Source organism: Balaenoptera physalus (assembly GCF_965194825.1).
Source record: "Balaenoptera physalus genome assembly, chromosome: 20".
Classification (NCBI taxonomy): Eukaryota; Metazoa; Chordata; class Mammalia; order Artiodactyla; family Balaenopteridae; genus Balaenoptera; species Balaenoptera physalus.
The window spans coordinates 57,098,417-57,116,791 of NC_138901.1; the positions used below are offsets into that span (position 1 = coordinate 57,098,417).

The following is an 18,375-nucleotide window of genomic DNA, read 5'->3' on the forward strand; positions in this document are numbered from 1 at the left end:
AAGGACAGACATACAGATCAAAGGAATTGAGAATCCTGACAAAGGCAATTCACTGGAGAAAAAAATTGTCTTCTCAACAAATGGTGCCAAGATCAACTGGATATCCACATGCAAAACGATGATCTTCAATCCATACCTTGCACCATACATGAAAATTAACTCAAGATGGATCACAGACTGAGTGGGAAAAAATTGCAAATCACTTACCCAATAAAGGACTTGTAACTAAAAAGGACAAAGAATTCTCAAAAATGAGTAATAAGAAAACAAACCACCCAATTTTTTTAAATGGTTAAAAGATTTGGACACTTCACCAAGGAAGACATACAGGCGGCATAAGCACATCAAAAGATGCTTAATATCATTAGTCACTAGGGAAATGCAATTTAAGACCACAATGAAATATCACTACACACTTACCAGAGAGATTACAATTTAATAAAAAACTGACTATACCAAGTGCTGACAGGATGCAGAACTGGAACTCTCATCCATTGCTAGTAAGGTTGAAAAATGGCACAGCCACTTGGAAAAAGTTTGGTAATTTCTTATAAAGTTAAACATACACCTACCATGTGACCGAGCAATCCTGCTCCTAGGTATTGAGCCAAATGAAATTAAAACTTACACTCAAAAAACCTATATACAAATGTTTCTAGTGTCTTTACTGCCAAGAACTGGAAACTATCTAAATGCCCTTCGAATGGTAAGTGAATAAATAAACCGTGGAACATGCATCCAATGGAATACTACTCAGAACTAAAAAGGAATGAAGTATTGGTGGATGACGCTCAAATGCACTATGTTAGTGAAAGAAGCCACCCTCAAACGGCTAACTTGTGTATGATTACATGATGTTCTGGAAAAGGCGAAACTATAGTGACAAAGGAAAAACAAATCAGTGGTTGCCATGGTCTAGAGGGGAGGCAATGACTATAAGGAGAGTGTAGAAATTTGGGGGAAGATAGAGCTGTTCTATATCTTGATTGTAGTTACACAACTATAAGCATTTGTCAAAAGTCAAAAAACTATGCACTAAAAAGGCTGAATATTACTGTATGCAAATGATACCTTACTAAAATTGTATATATTTAGTTTTCCCATCCAGCAACATGCTGTGCCTCTACATTTAAGACTTTAAAAAAGTTCTGCAATTTCTTATTCAGGTTCTGCCTATTTTTGTTCACTGCTACCATATACATTTTTGGCTAAAGAATAAGTACATCTTTAAACTTATCACCCAGTGAAATCACTGTTTCATCCCCTCACTAACCCTTTCACTCTGATGCCTGTACCCTCTTAGTTTTCTTCATAGCACTTATCACTATGATATTGTCTTTATTTATTTTCCTGTATCTTCAATGAGATAACAGTTCTCTAACACAATCACTAGAAGGGTTTTCCTACATTTGACAGCTTCTCAGGGTAAGGAGTGTTACTGTCTCCCACTGTCTGTATTCCCACATTATAAGATTCAATACATAGATTCAAGGCAACTGTAATTCATTATAAAACATTCCTTTTCCTGGCATAAAATAATGCCCTTTGTCCCTGTTTCTGCTGTGACGTCTACTTTAGACTTGAGATGACTTTAATTGGTGCTCCCTTTTTGTACCCATTTGGCCGAGGAAATGCCCATCACTGCACTGCTATTATTTTTCTACTTTGAGATGTCTCTCTTGTAAGGGGCATATGATTATATTAGGCTCTGTTATTTATAGGGGGTTAAAAGTATTTCTATTTACTGCTGTATTTGGTGTTACCTGTTTTCTGACCTTTTGAAGCCTTCCTTGATGTTCCTTTTAAAAGATGGTCTGTTTTCCTTGCTTTTCTTTCTCCTAATGTAAGAAACTTGTATCCAGTTTCAACATTTTTCAAAAAGAATCCTTTAACCTACATTTTAAAGGTTCACATTTTGATGTATATCAATCCTAGTCTTAAAAGACTTATTCTTAAAACAAGAGAGGGGTAGTATATGTGCTTATTATACTAGGACATCCCTTGGTGTGTCAGACGTCATTTTAAGACTGCTGCTCAGGATTCCACTATATAAGTGAGCCATCTTTTTAAGTAATTACTTACTCGTAGAACAATTGGTTATTTCCAGTGTTTCTCAGGAAGCTACTGGAGGCTATTCTCCATCCAAAATAACAGCATATGGGATCCATAAATTAAGAAATACAACCATGGAAATAAGCAAGGAGGAATTCCCTGGTGGCCCAGTGGTTAGGACCCCGTGCTTCCACTGCAGGGGGCACGGGTTCGATCCCTGGTCGGGGAACTAAGCTCCCACGTGCCACAAGGCGAGGCCAAAAATAAAACCCACTCACACACAAAACACACATACCCTTAAAACACACATACCCTTTGATCCAGCAGTCCACAGAAAGAAGCAAGGAATTTCCAGAGTGCAGGCGAAGGCAAGTCTGAAGACCACTAAGTACAGACTGGAGGATAAAGGGTCCCCGGAGGTATGTCTCCAAGGGAGGAAAGACACTGATAAATTACGTGATATACGTCTACGTATTGAAAGAAGACTTGTAGTTCTGTCAAATCAATGTAGTAATTGCAGAACTACTCTGTTCCCCCAAAATAGGAAAATTACTAACCCCAGGGAAAACAGCAAATTGTGTAAGAAAGGAAATGTGATCATAGGAGAAATAGTTTAAATGTTGAATACTAAAATGCCAAAAAATGTTGATTTGACTTCTATCAGGAAGATGGGGGCGGGCAGTTAAAAACTCTTCTTTCATAATAGGAAGTCTATAGAAAACACCGGAAGTTAAAAAAAAAAAAAAAAGAAAGAATATCACAAGCCTGTTACTTAGAAATATATACATACACAAGAAGAAACAGATTAAAATATGATTTCCTCTAAAGAGGAAATCCAGAATGGGCAGGGGTAGGACAGGTATCTCTTGTTTCTTTTTCAATAATGTAAGCCTTGCTGTACAGTGTGTTTGCTTGTTTCAACTATCTTCACATATTACTTTTTAACAAAAAGTAAAAAGTAATTTAAGCATTCAAAGTTCTTTGACAATTTCTGATCTTGATGTTATCCAGACTATTCTGCATTGTTTAATGGTCTAAAACCATTTAGATAACACAGGAATTATCTAGTCCTTGAGATTTGATAGACTTGACCACTAAAATTGTCTGGGCCTTGTGTCTTTGAGACATAAAGGTAAAATCTCTGACAATCTTTACCATTTCTCCCACTGGCATTGTTCTAAGTTCTCCACCTTATTTTGAGTCAATTTTGTCTCTGTTTATAGTGTTACAAAACCTTTATTCTTTCTGATGGTTCTCTCTTAGTCACACTTGCCAAATGTTTGTCTATTTTACGGTCTTTTCGTGGAACCAGTTCAAGTTTTACTTAACAATTTTATGTTTTTCCTCTAGTTTAGGTTCATTTCATGTTGTACTTTTTAAAAAATTGAGGTATACCTGACATGTAACGTTATATTAGTTTCAGGTGTACAACACCATGATTCAATATTTGTATATACTGCGAAATGATCACCACAAGAAGTCTTAAGTTACCATCCAGGCTGTACTTTTAAAGAACTTCTTTTGTGTGTGTGAAATGACACACAGAAAAGCTCATGAGACAATACAGCTTAATAAATTACATAAAGTTGTCTTTTATCTACCTTGTGAGTAAAAGGCTTGTATATAAATTTTTGTTTACTAATAAAAATATTTATAGCTATGAATTCTTTCTTAAAGCAGTTTTTGCCTTAAGCCATCAATTTTTTACATGGGATATTTTGTTGTGGTTAACTTCTAAAGAATCTGTAATAGCAGTTTTGATTTCTTCTTTTACCAAAAAGCCATATAGATGAATGGCTAACAGCAAAAACAGTAAGAAGAACTCATTAAACAACACTCCCACAAAACAAACTCAGGTGGAAATCTGTTAATACCTTGTCTTACTGCACTGTGGTCAGAGAATGTGGCCTGATCTGAGATTTTTATTGGTGACTTAGCATCAAAATTACAAGCCAAGGTCGTAAACGTTCTTTCTGCTTGATGGGCAGTAGTATTGTATATACGGGCAGTAATATTGTATATACATTTTCCAATTCAAGCTTGCTAAATTGTGTTGATCACATTCTTTATGTTCTTTCTTTTCCCTACTTATCTCAAATTCTGAGAGAAACACATTAAAGCTCCCTCTATAATTGCGGGTCATATTTCCCCTGTATTTCCAATAGCTGTTGTTTTAAATATGTGACGCAATGTCAACGGTATAAATGTAAGTATTATCTGAGTCTTCTAGAGAATTATGTCACACTGTTCCCCTCTTAAATCTCCCATCTCTGCTCCCTCCTCCTCACTCTCAGCGGAGACCCTGCTTCGCCTTTCCCTGAGAAAACAGGAGCGTTTTCACAAGTTCCTACCACCAACCATATCTACCCACCAACCGGCAGATGCTTTCAAGAAACCTGGCCGTGAAGGGAAGGAGAGGATGGAAGAGAGAATTTTCTTTTTTTAAAGTAACGGGGAAAACTTCAGCACATTTAATGCTAACATTAGGAGCCTCTAAAAAGGAAAGCAGAAGACAGTCAACACCGTGAGCTTCCTGAGACGGATTCCTAGGAGAGATGGGACGGGCACCAGAGGTGAAGGAGCTGGGAAGACTGCCTTCACGGGAGCGGGCGCAGGACGGGACGGTTTGTAAATCTGGCTCAGGAAGCTGCGGCAGCTCCTCTCTGGTGGCTTCTAATTTCTCCATGGATCAGGGGAAGAAGTCACCAGCTGGGGAGGAGAAGGGGATGCAGGGACCTAGGGAGCTGAAGTGGGCAGGGGCTTGAGACAATCATTAGGGAGAGTGAGGTTACAATCTTAATAGACAATCAAGGAAGGATTAGCAAGCAGTGTTCTGCGTGGAATCTGGGCTCGTGGTCACGAAATTAACAGGAGTATTGATCTGTTCAGCTGTATGAAGAGAAGATGCCAGAGGCATCAGCAACCCAAGTAAGAGCCTTAAAAAAAGACAAATATCTTGACTGACCCAGGGTAAGAATTTTGCCAAATAAGTATAACAAAAGAACAAAGGGACAAGGGGCGTAGGATACTGACAGAAGACGCTGAAATGACAGACTATAAAATCTAAACTACACAAGGAAGAAAGTCAAGGCAGTACTGATAATACACAGGGAAAAAGGAGAACAGCGTCTGGACCCGAGATCTAAACGGAGTCAAAGAACACGGTCAGGAGACTTGCTGACTGAACTGCCAGGACGGAAGGATTTTGCAATAGAATTTCTGAAATATTTGAAAAATAAGATCATTTCAGAAGGTGGCACAGTCTAGGGTGTCAGCAGCATAAGTCAGAAGAGAAGAAGATTAAGAGATGATTAAGAGACCGGGGGCTGGCTGTTGACGAAAAACTAGGAAGTAACACAGGGTTATGGCAGGGCTTGAGGCAGGGAGGAAACGACGCTGTGTTGGGGGCCAGACCCACTAAGGAGGGAGGGGAGGAGGAGGGAGGAGGGGAACCCAGAAGAAAGCTGCTACAAGCGATGAGGGGCAGGCAGAGGAGGGGCAGTGTTTTCAAGGGGTAAAGAGTATTAATAGCCCAGCAGATGCACTGAGAGTAAGGACACTGACCCCATCTCCTAGAGCATAGGATCGGAGTGGAGGGCCCACACTCAGGGGAAAGCCAAGTTTCAGTTAAAGCCCGGAGGAAAAGAAAACACTTGACGAAGACATTGAATACATAGGGAAGTTTGCACATCACAGAGTGGGAGTTACCTAAGGCAGAAATGAAAAGAGAGCATTACGGAAATGAAGATGTGACCGGGAAACAAAAGAACAAGGAGATGTGGATTTCATTCTAAGACTCCAGGAAGAAGGTAGAATCTCAGGTCTTAGATATGCATGGGGGCCCCTGGAACTACTGTTAACAGCAAAATTTGCCTTTACCTCTGTTTAGGTCAAGAGAAGGTGGGTGGCAGTAGTGTTGGCTGCTACTGAGTGGAAGCTGGCTGGGGTGGACGGCCACGGGAAGGGGCAGAGGAGGAGCACACGGGGTGCTGGGGGAGCCTGGAATATTAATAGTCTTAGGTCCCCTCGCATGATTACCTACCGGGCACAGGTCTCAGTGTGCTGCGTTCAGTTTCTAACACGCAGGACTGCAAATGAGAAGTCTGAGCCCACTGACGCCCTCTCCACCGAGATCACCTGATCTTGCCCTATCCACACCACGCTGTGTTAGACCAGGCATGTGTCTCCTTTCAAGATTCCTGCCTGGCACTTAGTGAACCCTCTCAGTTTCAAGACTCAAGTCCTTCTTCAGCTCTGGTGAACTTTTTCAAAAATATCACTTCTCTCATGGCTCCTGAGAGTCTATACCATGTCTACAGATATGCGGAGTGTACACCATGTTTCCTACTCTTTCTGTCATAATTTCCATCAGTTTCTTTTTGTTGTGTATTCTGGAAGAACTCCTTGAGTCGGTCTTCTAATTCATTGCTTTAGTCCAATTATGTCAATTCTGCTATCCCATGCTTTCAGAGTTTGTGATTTTTGTGAGCAAGTTTATGTCCAAGAACTCTACTTTCATTCATGCAGTCAAAGAATATTTCTTGAACAACTACTATGTGCCAGGCACACTCTGCATTTTTTTTTTTTAAGTCCCACTGGTTGTTTTTTTTGGGGGGCCACGCCATGCGGCATGTTGTGATCTTCATTCCCTAACCAGGGATCGAACGTATGCTCCCTGCATTGGGAACACGGAGTCTTAACCACTGGACCACCAGGGAAGTCCCTCTGCATTTTATTGATGCAATATCCCCTAGAATCTAAAGTTAAGAAAAAAAATTAAGCTCTCTTCTGTTTTTTGTGTTAAAAAAACAAACTCTGTTCAGTAGGACCATCTGCTCTGAATCCTCCACATGGTCCCCTGTCAAGCTACAGGTCCTCTTCGTAGGCCCACTGACGTTCAGCTATTTATTTGCTCACGTTTGTAACTGAAAACCTAGATGGATGAGCATTGGTAGCTGGTCTGAGCTTCATGAGCAGTTGCAAGTTGTTGACTGTTGTCTGACTGCTCTAGCAGACGTCCCACCCGACTGTGTTATATCCTATATCCACAGGTAGCCCCCTACTTATAGAAAAAAATAACAGTGGAATTGGTTAGAGTGGGTTTTTTTTGTTTTTTATTGTCTGTTTTAAATTATTACGTAATCAAAACTATCAACTAATTCTTTTAGCTTCCACGTGGCAGTTTATGATTGTGGATAAGAATGTGTCACGTTGCCTTGGTTTTGAATCCTCGTTCATACCTCTTCTATTTACATTTTCTTGGTCAAGTTATTTAACTTTTTGTGCCTCAGCAAAATAGGGACAGTAATTCTATTTACTTTATAGGATTGTTGTGGATTAAATAATACACATAAAGCATTTAGCCCAGTGCCTGGCACATAATAATATTCAATACAGGTTCATTCTAGCATTAGTGATGATATTAATAATACCATTTACTGGTAAGCCACATCTTCCTCACTCTGTATTCATATAGCTGGTTTGGAAACCCAGTAGTGGGGCATTAACATTTATCCCTCTTAACTAGAGTCAAATCACCATTCAACCTGTCAAGAGCTTTTGAAAACTGTTTCTTTTCATCAAATGTATTTCTTTTTCCTCCCAGTTTCATGTCATCTATAAATTTTACAGGCATGCATCCTATGTCTTCAAGTATATTGATTAGAATGTTGGAAAGGGCACAAACCCCTTGGTGCACATCCTGACGCCTGGCCAACCTCTATCATTAATCAGCATCTCAGGCACAACTTTGCAGCATCCAACCACGAGGAGATCACAGGGATCATGGAACGCCATGGAGAAGTCCTAATTCTCTGATAACACTGTCTACTATATTTCCCTTCCTACTCAGTGTAACGTAATGTGAGGAATATTCTCATGCTGTTTCTAGACTATTAACAGTAGATTCTAGAATCTTTCCTGGCAGGTATAGTAAGCTCAAGAGTGGGAGCTCCTGAGCTTAATATAAAGGGGAGCTTCTTCCTCTTTTTAAAAATTAGAATTATATAATGTGAGACCATCCCAGCCTTCTGGAAACTCCTGTTCTATATAACACTTCAAAGAACAGGGGTTCGGTAACCTCAGTTGTGAGAATGTATTTGTTTAGAAGAGAAAATATGGATTCAATCAGAGGCGGAGTGTACTTTGGCCAATTTCTTCTCCCATATAAGGCAGTTTGCTCATTCATACAAATACTTTTCTGCATGTAAAGATCATTCTTCTTAAGGGAGACACAGAATGAGACACAAAACGAAAAGCTGAAGATTTTCCTTCTCCATCACCTGACTGCAATTTATCACAGTCATGGCCATTTCTTAACATTCTTGGCTCTGAACCTAAGAAAGGGTTATTAAATTGAATCTTTTTTAAGCCTAAGCTCATTTTGGATTCTGAACCTCTTCTTACCCATCTATGCCACTATTCTAGTCCTAAAGCACTTCCTGTTTGCCTCCGAGGACCTGGTATGGAAGAAGCATCCAAATGATACCCGAGTAGGAAATGGGTATTAACTCCCTCACGCTACCCTTTAGACCCAGCACCCAGGCAGCCTTTCCAGGACCTGAGATTTGATGACAGGTGGATGCAGCATACTCTGCTTCCTGAAGACCTCGTAGATTTTATTTTACTTTACAGAATTCATTTTTAAAAAAATAAAAGGAGAGAGAGGGAGAGTTACTATAGAAGATTTCACATAGTGCTAGGAAGTCCCACGTTTAAATGCAGTCTTGTTGACAGGTCCTACTGTATAACACAGAGAACTATATTCAATATCCTGTGATAAACCATAAGGGAAAAGAATAGGAAAAAGAATATATAAGGGAGTTCCCTGGTGGTCTAGTAGCTAGGGGCCACCGGGGTCACTGCCGGGGCCCAGGTTCAAGCCCTGGTCAGGGAACTGAGATTCCACAAGCCACGTGGCGTGACCAAAAGAAAAAAAAAAAAGAAAAAGAACACGTATATGTAAAACTGAATCACTTTGTTGTACACCAGAAATTAACACAACGTTGTAAATCAAACTATACTTCAAGAAAATCAAAATTTTAAAAAATTTAAAAGGAAAAAAAAATAAATGTAGTCTTGTTACACAATAATGTTAAATGCATTCAAAACTGCTCCATTCTAGTTTTCAAAAAAAATTCCTCCATAAATCATTGCGTCTGAAGCCATAATTCCAATTAAGGACTCTTCAAATTTATATTTCATTCAAGATCCAAAAAGAAAACAATCGAAATCCACCAACTCCACACATGCTGTTTAACTTTTGGTGTGTCCTTTTTCATGCATTTAAATAAAAAATATTTTATAATCTTTCTTTCCCCAATGATGCATCCACCTTTTCTTTTATTCTTCCTGTTGGTTTTAAAAACTAATGCAGTACAGCTTTGATTATACTGGCTTGTGGTGGAGAGATCAAATATATATAAAAACTAGATGCTTCTTAACAGAAAAATTAACATGAAGTATTTATGAAGCACCAAGCATACTTACCGGATGCCTATAGAAAATGGCCATATTGCCTAGTCTAATCTTAAGAATTCATAATTTTTCTACAATAAACATCTATCACTTTTCTTTTTAATCTTAAAAAAAAAAAAGTAAAGCCCTCTGTAGAAAAGATTGAAGACATTCTAAAAAAAACCGAATTACATTTAAGAAATTCTGAGTAGTATTCTAACATTTCCAGTTACCTTGAAGCATGCATCTGTAAGCAGATTCAGATATGGCATAGATGTGTGGAGGCATCTCGTGACGTTTCTTCCCTCTGTACATTTCAATAATATTCTCAGAGTAAATGGGAAGGTTCTTGTAAGGATTTATGACTACACAGAAGAGTCCAGAATAGGTCTAGAATAGATAAAAATAAAATACAGTGTTAAAAAAAACAAACAAACTGCATATATCCACAGGATCCAATCAGGAGACAAACCACACAGTAATTTGAACAGAGGACCTTTATCATTTGCACAATTAATCTATCCCTAAAATTAAATCTCGCCTATAATGGGCAATTCTAAACCACAAGTAGTTCTCCCACAGAGAGCCTATTAAGTGGTACTTCCTAGATTCAATTCCCTCATCTGTCAAATGGAAATAATAATATATGCTTCATGGCTTCACAGGGTCATTATTCAAACATGTCATTTGCTTTTTCACACTCATTCTCTCATGAGTGTACGAGGTATGAAAAGTTCATTAAGGTAGTTTCAGATTCCACGTTGCAACTCATCTTTAAGGAGATACCGGTGGCCAAGTTTGGGTACAGTATCAAAGGAGAATATCCACAATTATCTGGAAAGGTTATTATTAAAGAGTTTTTTTTTTTAAGTGTAAAACATTTTTACTCTTCTAATTTTGCTTTGGAAAATATAGGGGTTTTTTTCATAAAAATAATTTATGTCAACTTGTTATAGGTTTATTTTTAAATGAGTTGATAAATATTTAAAATTTTTGTTTTACTTTCTAAACACAGTAAATATCATGAAATATAAACAAAAGCTCTATGGGGGCCCTCAAAAATTTTTAAGAGCCACTAGTCTAGAAGATAAAAACCTTCCTCATCAGTAGGGTAATCATTACTCAGAATTAATACTAGGAGCACTTTTGCCTTTGGGGTTTTTTTAATTCACATGGAATGATTTCTGAGAACTGACTCTGGGAATTATGGAAAATCAAGAGCGGTTAGGATTGCTGCCAGATGCTCTGGTCCTGGCGGGGCTGAAGGCACCTCAGCTGCACCGGGAAGCAGACCCTTTACTTCGGGTGATTCTAAATCTAAAGGCAAGAGGATCCTAGAAAAGGCCGAGGACCAGTGGTGCTCAGCTCCCCCCAGGAAGTACCGAGGGGCTTCTAACCAACAAGCTGTGTTCAGAAAGGCTGAAACCCCTGGCAGTGGCCACCAGGAGGCACTGTCCAGCCCACTCTATTCTGAGCGCTGCAGTTAATGATGCTGGAAGAAGAAAGGTGGCCAAAAAAAGTTTAAGTGATCAGAACCACCTCAGTAGCTGTTCTCCTTTATCTTTGCTTCCCTCCCAACGGAGGCTCGGATGTGGAATGCACTTCCTACCTAGATCAGCGCTTGGGAATAAGACAAAGGCAAGCAAGGGCCCTGCCCTGAGCTCACTGATTTGGGCTGTTTGCCTGATTTCTGAACTGAGCGTCCCTGTTTGCCTGAGGCCACAGTAATTACTTGCCCCTCCCTGGGTGACTGCTGGGCCTGAAGCCGTTGGCTTTCTCATGTCCGGCATCACACCTCCAAGAACCCGGGCTGGCTCTCAGGCCACCCACCCAGCAGCCTGGCACCTTCTACCGAGTCTCTAGTCTAAGTAGGCCAGCCTCTCTCTGCCACCCACAGGAGAGAAAGGCAATGAGAGACAATAAAAACAGAGATTTTATTAAGGGTGAGAAAACTAAGGAGAGGCAATCTCAACATTTTAATTTTTTATTGAGTTTAATTTATACACAGGAAATTTGACAAATCATAACTACACACATCTCAATGAATTGTTATATATACAACCTCCACTTTTTCTTCAAAAATGAGATATTAGTCTATCATGAAGCTACAAATTCTGCATTTCACTTTCTTTTGTAAGAGAAAAATAATTACAGACTGCCAAAACAAAACAAAACAAAAAACCCCAAAACCTCCAAGGAAGTTAAAATACGCCAATTCAGTTTAACATCCCATAGCATGTACGGCATGGTAACAGATCCTAATGATGACATTTGTAATCAGAAATCATTCCAACATGTGTGTCTATCATGTGTTGGGGACTTTTCTGAGGACTAAGATTACAGAGATGAGTAAATCTCACAAATATGAGTAAGTCATCAAAAAACAAGGTTGAATAATCATCAGTGTCCTATGCTTGCCAAAGAGGAGCAGTAATAGAGGTTTAAGTGGAAATACTAAATTGAAGTGCTTAAAAAGCTAAGCTTCTATCTTGAAAATTAGCTCAAATGTTGGGCTCCTGCACTGAACCAGTACTGTACCACTTTTGTCCTCCCCAGGTCACATGGAAGGAGGGTGATGTATTGTTAGTTTCTCTGGAGGCCTTAAGTTCAAAGTAAATGTCATTATTAAGCATTTGAATACATGCAGAAGATACTAAGCAACTTCTTATACGCTCTAGGGGATGAAGACAATAAAGATACACTAAGCAAACAAGACATAATATAAGGCACTAAAAAGAGAGTGGTACAAAAAAGAAAGATGAACAAGCCTTTTCAACAGAGAAACTCTGCAGTGGAACACATGACAAACCCCACTGAAGGTCACGGCCATCTTGTCAGAAACCGTACAACTAGGTACTAAGTCCAGACCTAGAGGGTCTTTGATGTTCTTTTTAAAGACTATTAGGTCAAAAGGAGGGATAAAGGAATTCCTATTAAAACAGTAAGAATGTGGGGCTTCCCTGGTGCTCCAGTGGTTAAGTGCTCCAAATGGAGGGGGCCCAGGTTCGATCCCTGGTCAGGGAACTAGAGCCCGCATGCCGCAACGAAGGTCCTGCATGCCGCAACTAACACCCGGAGCAGCCAAATCAATAAATACTTTAAAATTTAAAAAAATAAAATAAAATAGTAAGAATGTAAAACTTGGTGGCAGTGTATATCCACGGCAGAGTGAAGCGCAGTCTAGCTGACAATAGTTTGTTCTGTGGAAGGTGAGAGAAAAGAGCCCAGACAGGCAGATTTTGTCCACTCTAGGTGATCAGGTATCAGAGGTTCAGGAGAGAAGAGTGATGGAAGGAAAGAGGCATTCCTGAAACAGCATAAACCTGGCAGCCATATGGAAAAGAGACTGAAGGGGCAAGAGGTGGGAAGCAGGAGGTGGAGACCTCTCCAGGCACAGTAACAGGCCTGCAGGAGAGAAAAACAAGACAAAAACGGAGCAGGGATGAGTCATGAAGAAAGCGGGCGGGAGATTCAACAGCAGTCAGGACTCTGAAGAGAGAAAACCGTTCAAGACTCAAGGTAACGATGACTCCAAGGTCGTCAAGGTAACGGTGACTCCAAGGTCGTCAAGGTAACGATGACTCCAAGGTCGTCAAGGTAAAGATGACTCCAAGGTCGTCAAGGTAACGATGACTCCAAGGTCGTCAAGGTAAAGATGACTCCAAGGTCGTCAAGTTATAGAGATGGAAAAGTAACGAGTGGACGGGAAAAATCATTGGAATTGTTTGTGGGGAAAGATACTGAATCCCCTTTTAACATACTGAGATTGTGGCACGTTAAAAGGAGATTCATTACAATAAGGGAGCCCAGGAGAATGAATGCCTACTGAACAGTTGGAAACACTGGAATCCTAAAGCCATGAGAATATTTTGAAGAACTGCAAAGCCTTGAAGAAGTCTGCAAAGGCTTTAAGACACCAAGTAACAGTTATTATACAAAAATACTGGCACCAAAACCACCTTGACATTTTCCCAACAGTCTGTGCTGCTTTATGCCTCCAGGCTTCTACATAGGCTTATCACTCTGCCCGGAATGCCCATCTCCTATCCAGTATTGGGAAATGTTACTCATCCTTTAGGGTCAGGCCTCAGTCTAAGAAAACAGGGATATGCATATACATTATTACTTCATAGCTTTGAAGGATTAGAGAACTAGGAAACAGAGGCAGGTACAGATATCAGTGCAATAGAGCAGATACAACAGTCTCTTATTAGCAACAGGGGATTGAACTGGGAGCATCACCCCAACCTACACCCCGACCGCAGCTCTCAGAAGAAATCAGACCTCCGCCCAAAAAGGAAAGGAAGAGAAGAAAGAATAGGTCGCTCACACCATTTGCAAACACCACACCTAGATAAAATTCACATGTGTATTTAAAAAAAAAACAAACAACCCTATGTAATAAGGAAAAGATCATCTTCCAGAATATTCAGAGAGAGAAATGACCTCTGGACATTCTCTACAAAATAAGCTAAAAGAAAACTTTAGGGAACAGATTTATGGCTGCAACAGAATGTAACACAACATGGACTCTTAAAGAAAGATAAAACAAAGGTAAATAATAAAAGAAAAAGAAGGTACAAAGATAAAACCAATTTAAAAAATACACAGAGGAAAGATGAACATGGAGAGCAAAGAAAGGATAACTAAAATATTAATCATTGCTCCTTAGGGAGGAAAAAAGGTCAAAATTCTGTAAAAAGAACAGTAATCAAAAATAAACTTGAAGAAAACAGTCTGTGCCTGGTTGGGGCGGGGAGGTGCTGTAATACACATTGAGTTAAAAAAAAATTCATCAAGCTAATAATAACAGAAGGAATGATGACATTAGACTATCACCATTTTGCTTCCTAACGAAATGATGTATCAGGACAGTGGCCACCACCGGCACTAAAACCCTTAGGTGAGCAGAGGTTGAGACACAGATGTAGAGAACAAACGTATGGACACCAAGGGGGTTAAACCGCAGTGGGGTGGGGATGGTGGTGTGCTGAATTGGGCAATTGGGATTGACATGTATACACTGATGTGTATAAAATTGATGACTGATTAAAAAAAAAAAAAAAACCCTTAGGTGAAGGCAGACACTCCTAAAGCACAAATCAGTCTGACGAAGCCCAAACTGAGTCACTGATCCATCTCAACATTGTAAACTGAGAGACAGCTGGCATCCTGTGCGTCCTGAATCTGAATCAGATCAAGCCGCTGCATCCAACTACCAGTTTACAGAAGGCACCACAGGTACGCAATCAACAAAATCCAGACTATGGGAAATTCAACAGCACAAAAGACCTTGGTATTTAAAAAAAAAAAAAAAGCCACTCCGGAGGAGGGTAAATACCCCAGGCATTCAGCTAGGACCCTAACTGCTACACCCTGAGAGTTTAGAGTATACCAGAAATAGACCAGCCCAAAGCCCAGTTGGGAAGGATGTAAATCCCTGACTGATCTACACGTGCTCGATCCCCTTCATCTAACTGCCTGCCCAGAGCAAAACTCTAGAACTAGCTTGATGTCATGCAGAGCCTCAAATTAACTTCACAATTTCTTATATACAGTAAGTGGCACGTAAGGCAACAGCTGTGACTAAAATCCAAGATAATATGTGGGTTCTCTGTGAGTCTACTTTTATTGCCTTGTATTATTATCTTGGACAATAATATGCTCAAGTAATTAAAAGACATGATTGAGATTAGTAAAATTGATAAACCTCTGGTGAGGCTCATTTTAAAAAGGGTAGAGCAGATTATCAGTATCAGGAGTGAGAGAGAACATCACTACAAATCCTACAGGAAAAAAGAGGGTATTATGAACAACACTGCCAATAAATTTGAAAATTTACACGAAATAGACAAATTTCCAGAAAAACTCAATATCAAAACTGATACCAAAAATTTTTAATCTGAAAAATTCTATATCTATGAAAGAAAAACTTCCCCACAAAGGAAACTATATCATTATTGTAAAATGAAATAACATCAATCTTATCCAAACTCTTCCAGAGAAAATACAAAGATAAAATATTCCATGATTCATTTTATAAAGCCAGCATAATCTTGATAGCAAAATATGACAAGGACATCATAAGAAAGGAAATTTTTAAGTCAATCTCATTTATGAATATAGATGCAAAAACTCTAAACAAAATATCAGCAAACAAAATCTAGGAATCCAGTAGTACATAAAAAGAATACTTGGTCCTTGCCAGTTTAGTCTTAACACTAAAAAATATAGTATATAATTCACCACAATAACAAAATAACCAGAAAATCACACTATCATCTGATCAGAAACTGGAAAAACATGTGATAAATTAACAACCAATCAGTATTTTTTAAAATTCATCCATGCAGGATAAAAACTAGGAACAGAAGGAAACTTCCCTGAATCTAATAAAAAAAATATTCAAAACAAAACAAGTCATTCTTAATAGTGAAATATTGAAAACTTTCTCTCTGACATCAGGAATGATACAAAGATGCCTCCAATAACCACTACTATTCAACAAACATTTATCAAACTTCTTAGACAATGCAATAAAGCAATGTACAAGAATTTGAAAGGAAACAATAAAACTGTCATTATCTGCAGACAACATGAGTGTGTTCCACACAACATCTGAAAGAATCTTCAGCTAAACTATTATAATCAATAAATAAACTTAGTAAGGTTGGTGAATATAAAGTCAATATACAAAAGTTAACTGTAAAAAAACATGGCAACTGTATTTCTACCTAATGGTAACAATTTAAAAACAACACTTAGGGCTCCCCTGGTGGCACAGTGGTAGAGAATCCGCCTGCCAATGCAGGGGACACAGGTTCCAGCCCTGGCCCCGGAAGATCCCACATGCCGTGGAGCAACTAAGCTCGTGCGCCACAACTACTGAGCCTGCGCTCTAGAGCCCACGAGCCACAACTACTGAGCCTGCGAGCCTAGAGCCCCTGCTCCACAACAAGAGAAGCCACCACAATGAGAAGCCCGCACACCGCAGTGAAGAGTAGCCCCCGCTCGACACAACTAGAGAAAGCCCGCGCACAGCAATGAAGACCCAACACAGCCAAAAATAAATAAATAAAATAAATTTATTAAAAAAATAAAAATTAAAACACCACTTACATAGCATTAAAAAAATCAAACACCTAAAAATAAATCCAACAAAGGATATACACGGCCTCTACAAAAAAAACCCTAAAACATATTGAGAAAAATTAAGAACTAAATAAATGAACTAGATGTTATAAAGATCTCATTTCTCCTCCAAAATGATCTATAGAATCAGCAAAAACCCAATAAAAATTCCAATAAGGTTGTGTGTGTGTGAGTGTGTGTGTGTGTGTGTGTGTGTGTGTGTGTGTATGAAAAACTGACAAGTGGGTACTAAAGTTATACTGAAATGCAAAGGACCTAACAACCAGAACAATCCTAAAGAACGCAAATGAGAGAACTTACCATACTGGATACCAAGCCATAGTATAAAGCTGTAATAATCAAGACAATGTGGTATCAGCCCAAGGATAGGCACACAGACCCATGAAACAGAACAGGGAGTCAAGCACACATTTATGAGCATCTGATTTACAACAAAGGTGGCACTTCAGAGCAGTGGAGAGAGGGCTATGTTTCAGTAAATGGCACTGGGTCAACTGAAGAGCCATTTGGGGAAAAAAAAATTAACCTTGCCCCTACCTTATACCATACACAAAATTAAATTCCAAATGGAACTGAGGCTGACCCTAAGAAATATATCACCAAATTCCCTTCTCCTCTGGCTTCAAACTGAGTCAGGCAGCAGGAGATTGAGGGTGGGGGGAGAATGAAGTCAGGATGTTTATCCCCCAGGCCCCTCCCTGCTAGTTGTCCGCTTCCCTCTAAAGGCGGCCACAATTCCTACCAGGAAGCCCTCTGCACACAGCATGCTCTCCCAGCTGAGGTAACAGCTCTTTGTTCCTTTAAAGATGAAGATGGGTCCAGGGCTCTCGGCCATCACTAGTGCTGGGATACTGCAACATTTCTGCATCTGTTTTCTAAACTCTATTCACATGTTTGTAAATCGTCCCCTTATTAAATTCACAGAATACCTAGTTAGAGGGCCTTCTGTTTCCTGCTGGAATCTGACTAACTTAGGCATTATCTAGAAAAGCTGAAGATATGTGTTAAAGATATGCATGTCCTACATCACCCAGAAACCACTCCTAGTTATATACCTTATAGAAAGCCATGCTTATGTGCCCCAGGACATGTCCGAAACTGATCACTGAAGCACTGTTTGTACAATAATAGCCACAAACTGGAAAAAAAAAAATGTCCAAAGACAGTTGAGAGGATAAATAAATTGGGTCAAAAATCTTACAATGGAACATTACATTCCACAAAAAGGAACAAAATACTCAAACTTTTACAGTTCAGGGCCCTTTACCACTCTTAGAAATTGTTAAAGATCCTAAAGATCTTTTGTTTTATATATTTTTATACAAATATACGTACATACATAGTTTTTAAATGTGTATTTATTCATTTAAAAATAACAATAAATAACATTTCTTATGAAAAATAACCTTCTGTTTTCCAAAATAAAAGTGAGAAGAGTGGTACAGTTTTATATTTGCAAATCTTTTATTGTCTGGCTTAATAGAAAACACTCAACACTCTGTTTCAGCATTCAGTCTATTGTTGTTTTGACTGAAACACATGAAATTAGCCTTACACTGATATTTAACTGGAAAAGGGAGGAGTAGTTTAACAGCATTTTCATGTAATTATAGATATTCCTCTTTGATACTACACCAAAACTCGACAAGTAAGAATTTCTTAAAGATTAGATGCAATGTAGCATCTGACACCCTGTCAATGAACTTTTCATACTCT

General features: G+C 39.1%; 1 protein-coding gene across 7 annotated transcripts in view; it reads right to left on the reverse strand.

The window, feature by feature from the left end:
• The window catches only part of MYH10 (myosin heavy chain 10), a 138,186-nt gene that overhangs the window by 107,780 nt on the left and 12,031 nt on the right, over positions 1-18,375 (reverse strand). For all 7 annotated transcript variants that reach the window (XR_014257454.1, XM_082441329.1, XM_082441330.1 and 4 more), the window contains exon 3: positions 9,741-9,897. Coding sequence is in view for 6 of the 7 variants with exons in the window: in XM_082441329.1 (XP_082297455.1) it covers positions 9,741-9,897 (157 nt within the window). In the remaining variant the exon portion in view is untranslated. The remainder of the gene's footprint in view (positions 1-9,740; positions 9,898-18,375) is intronic.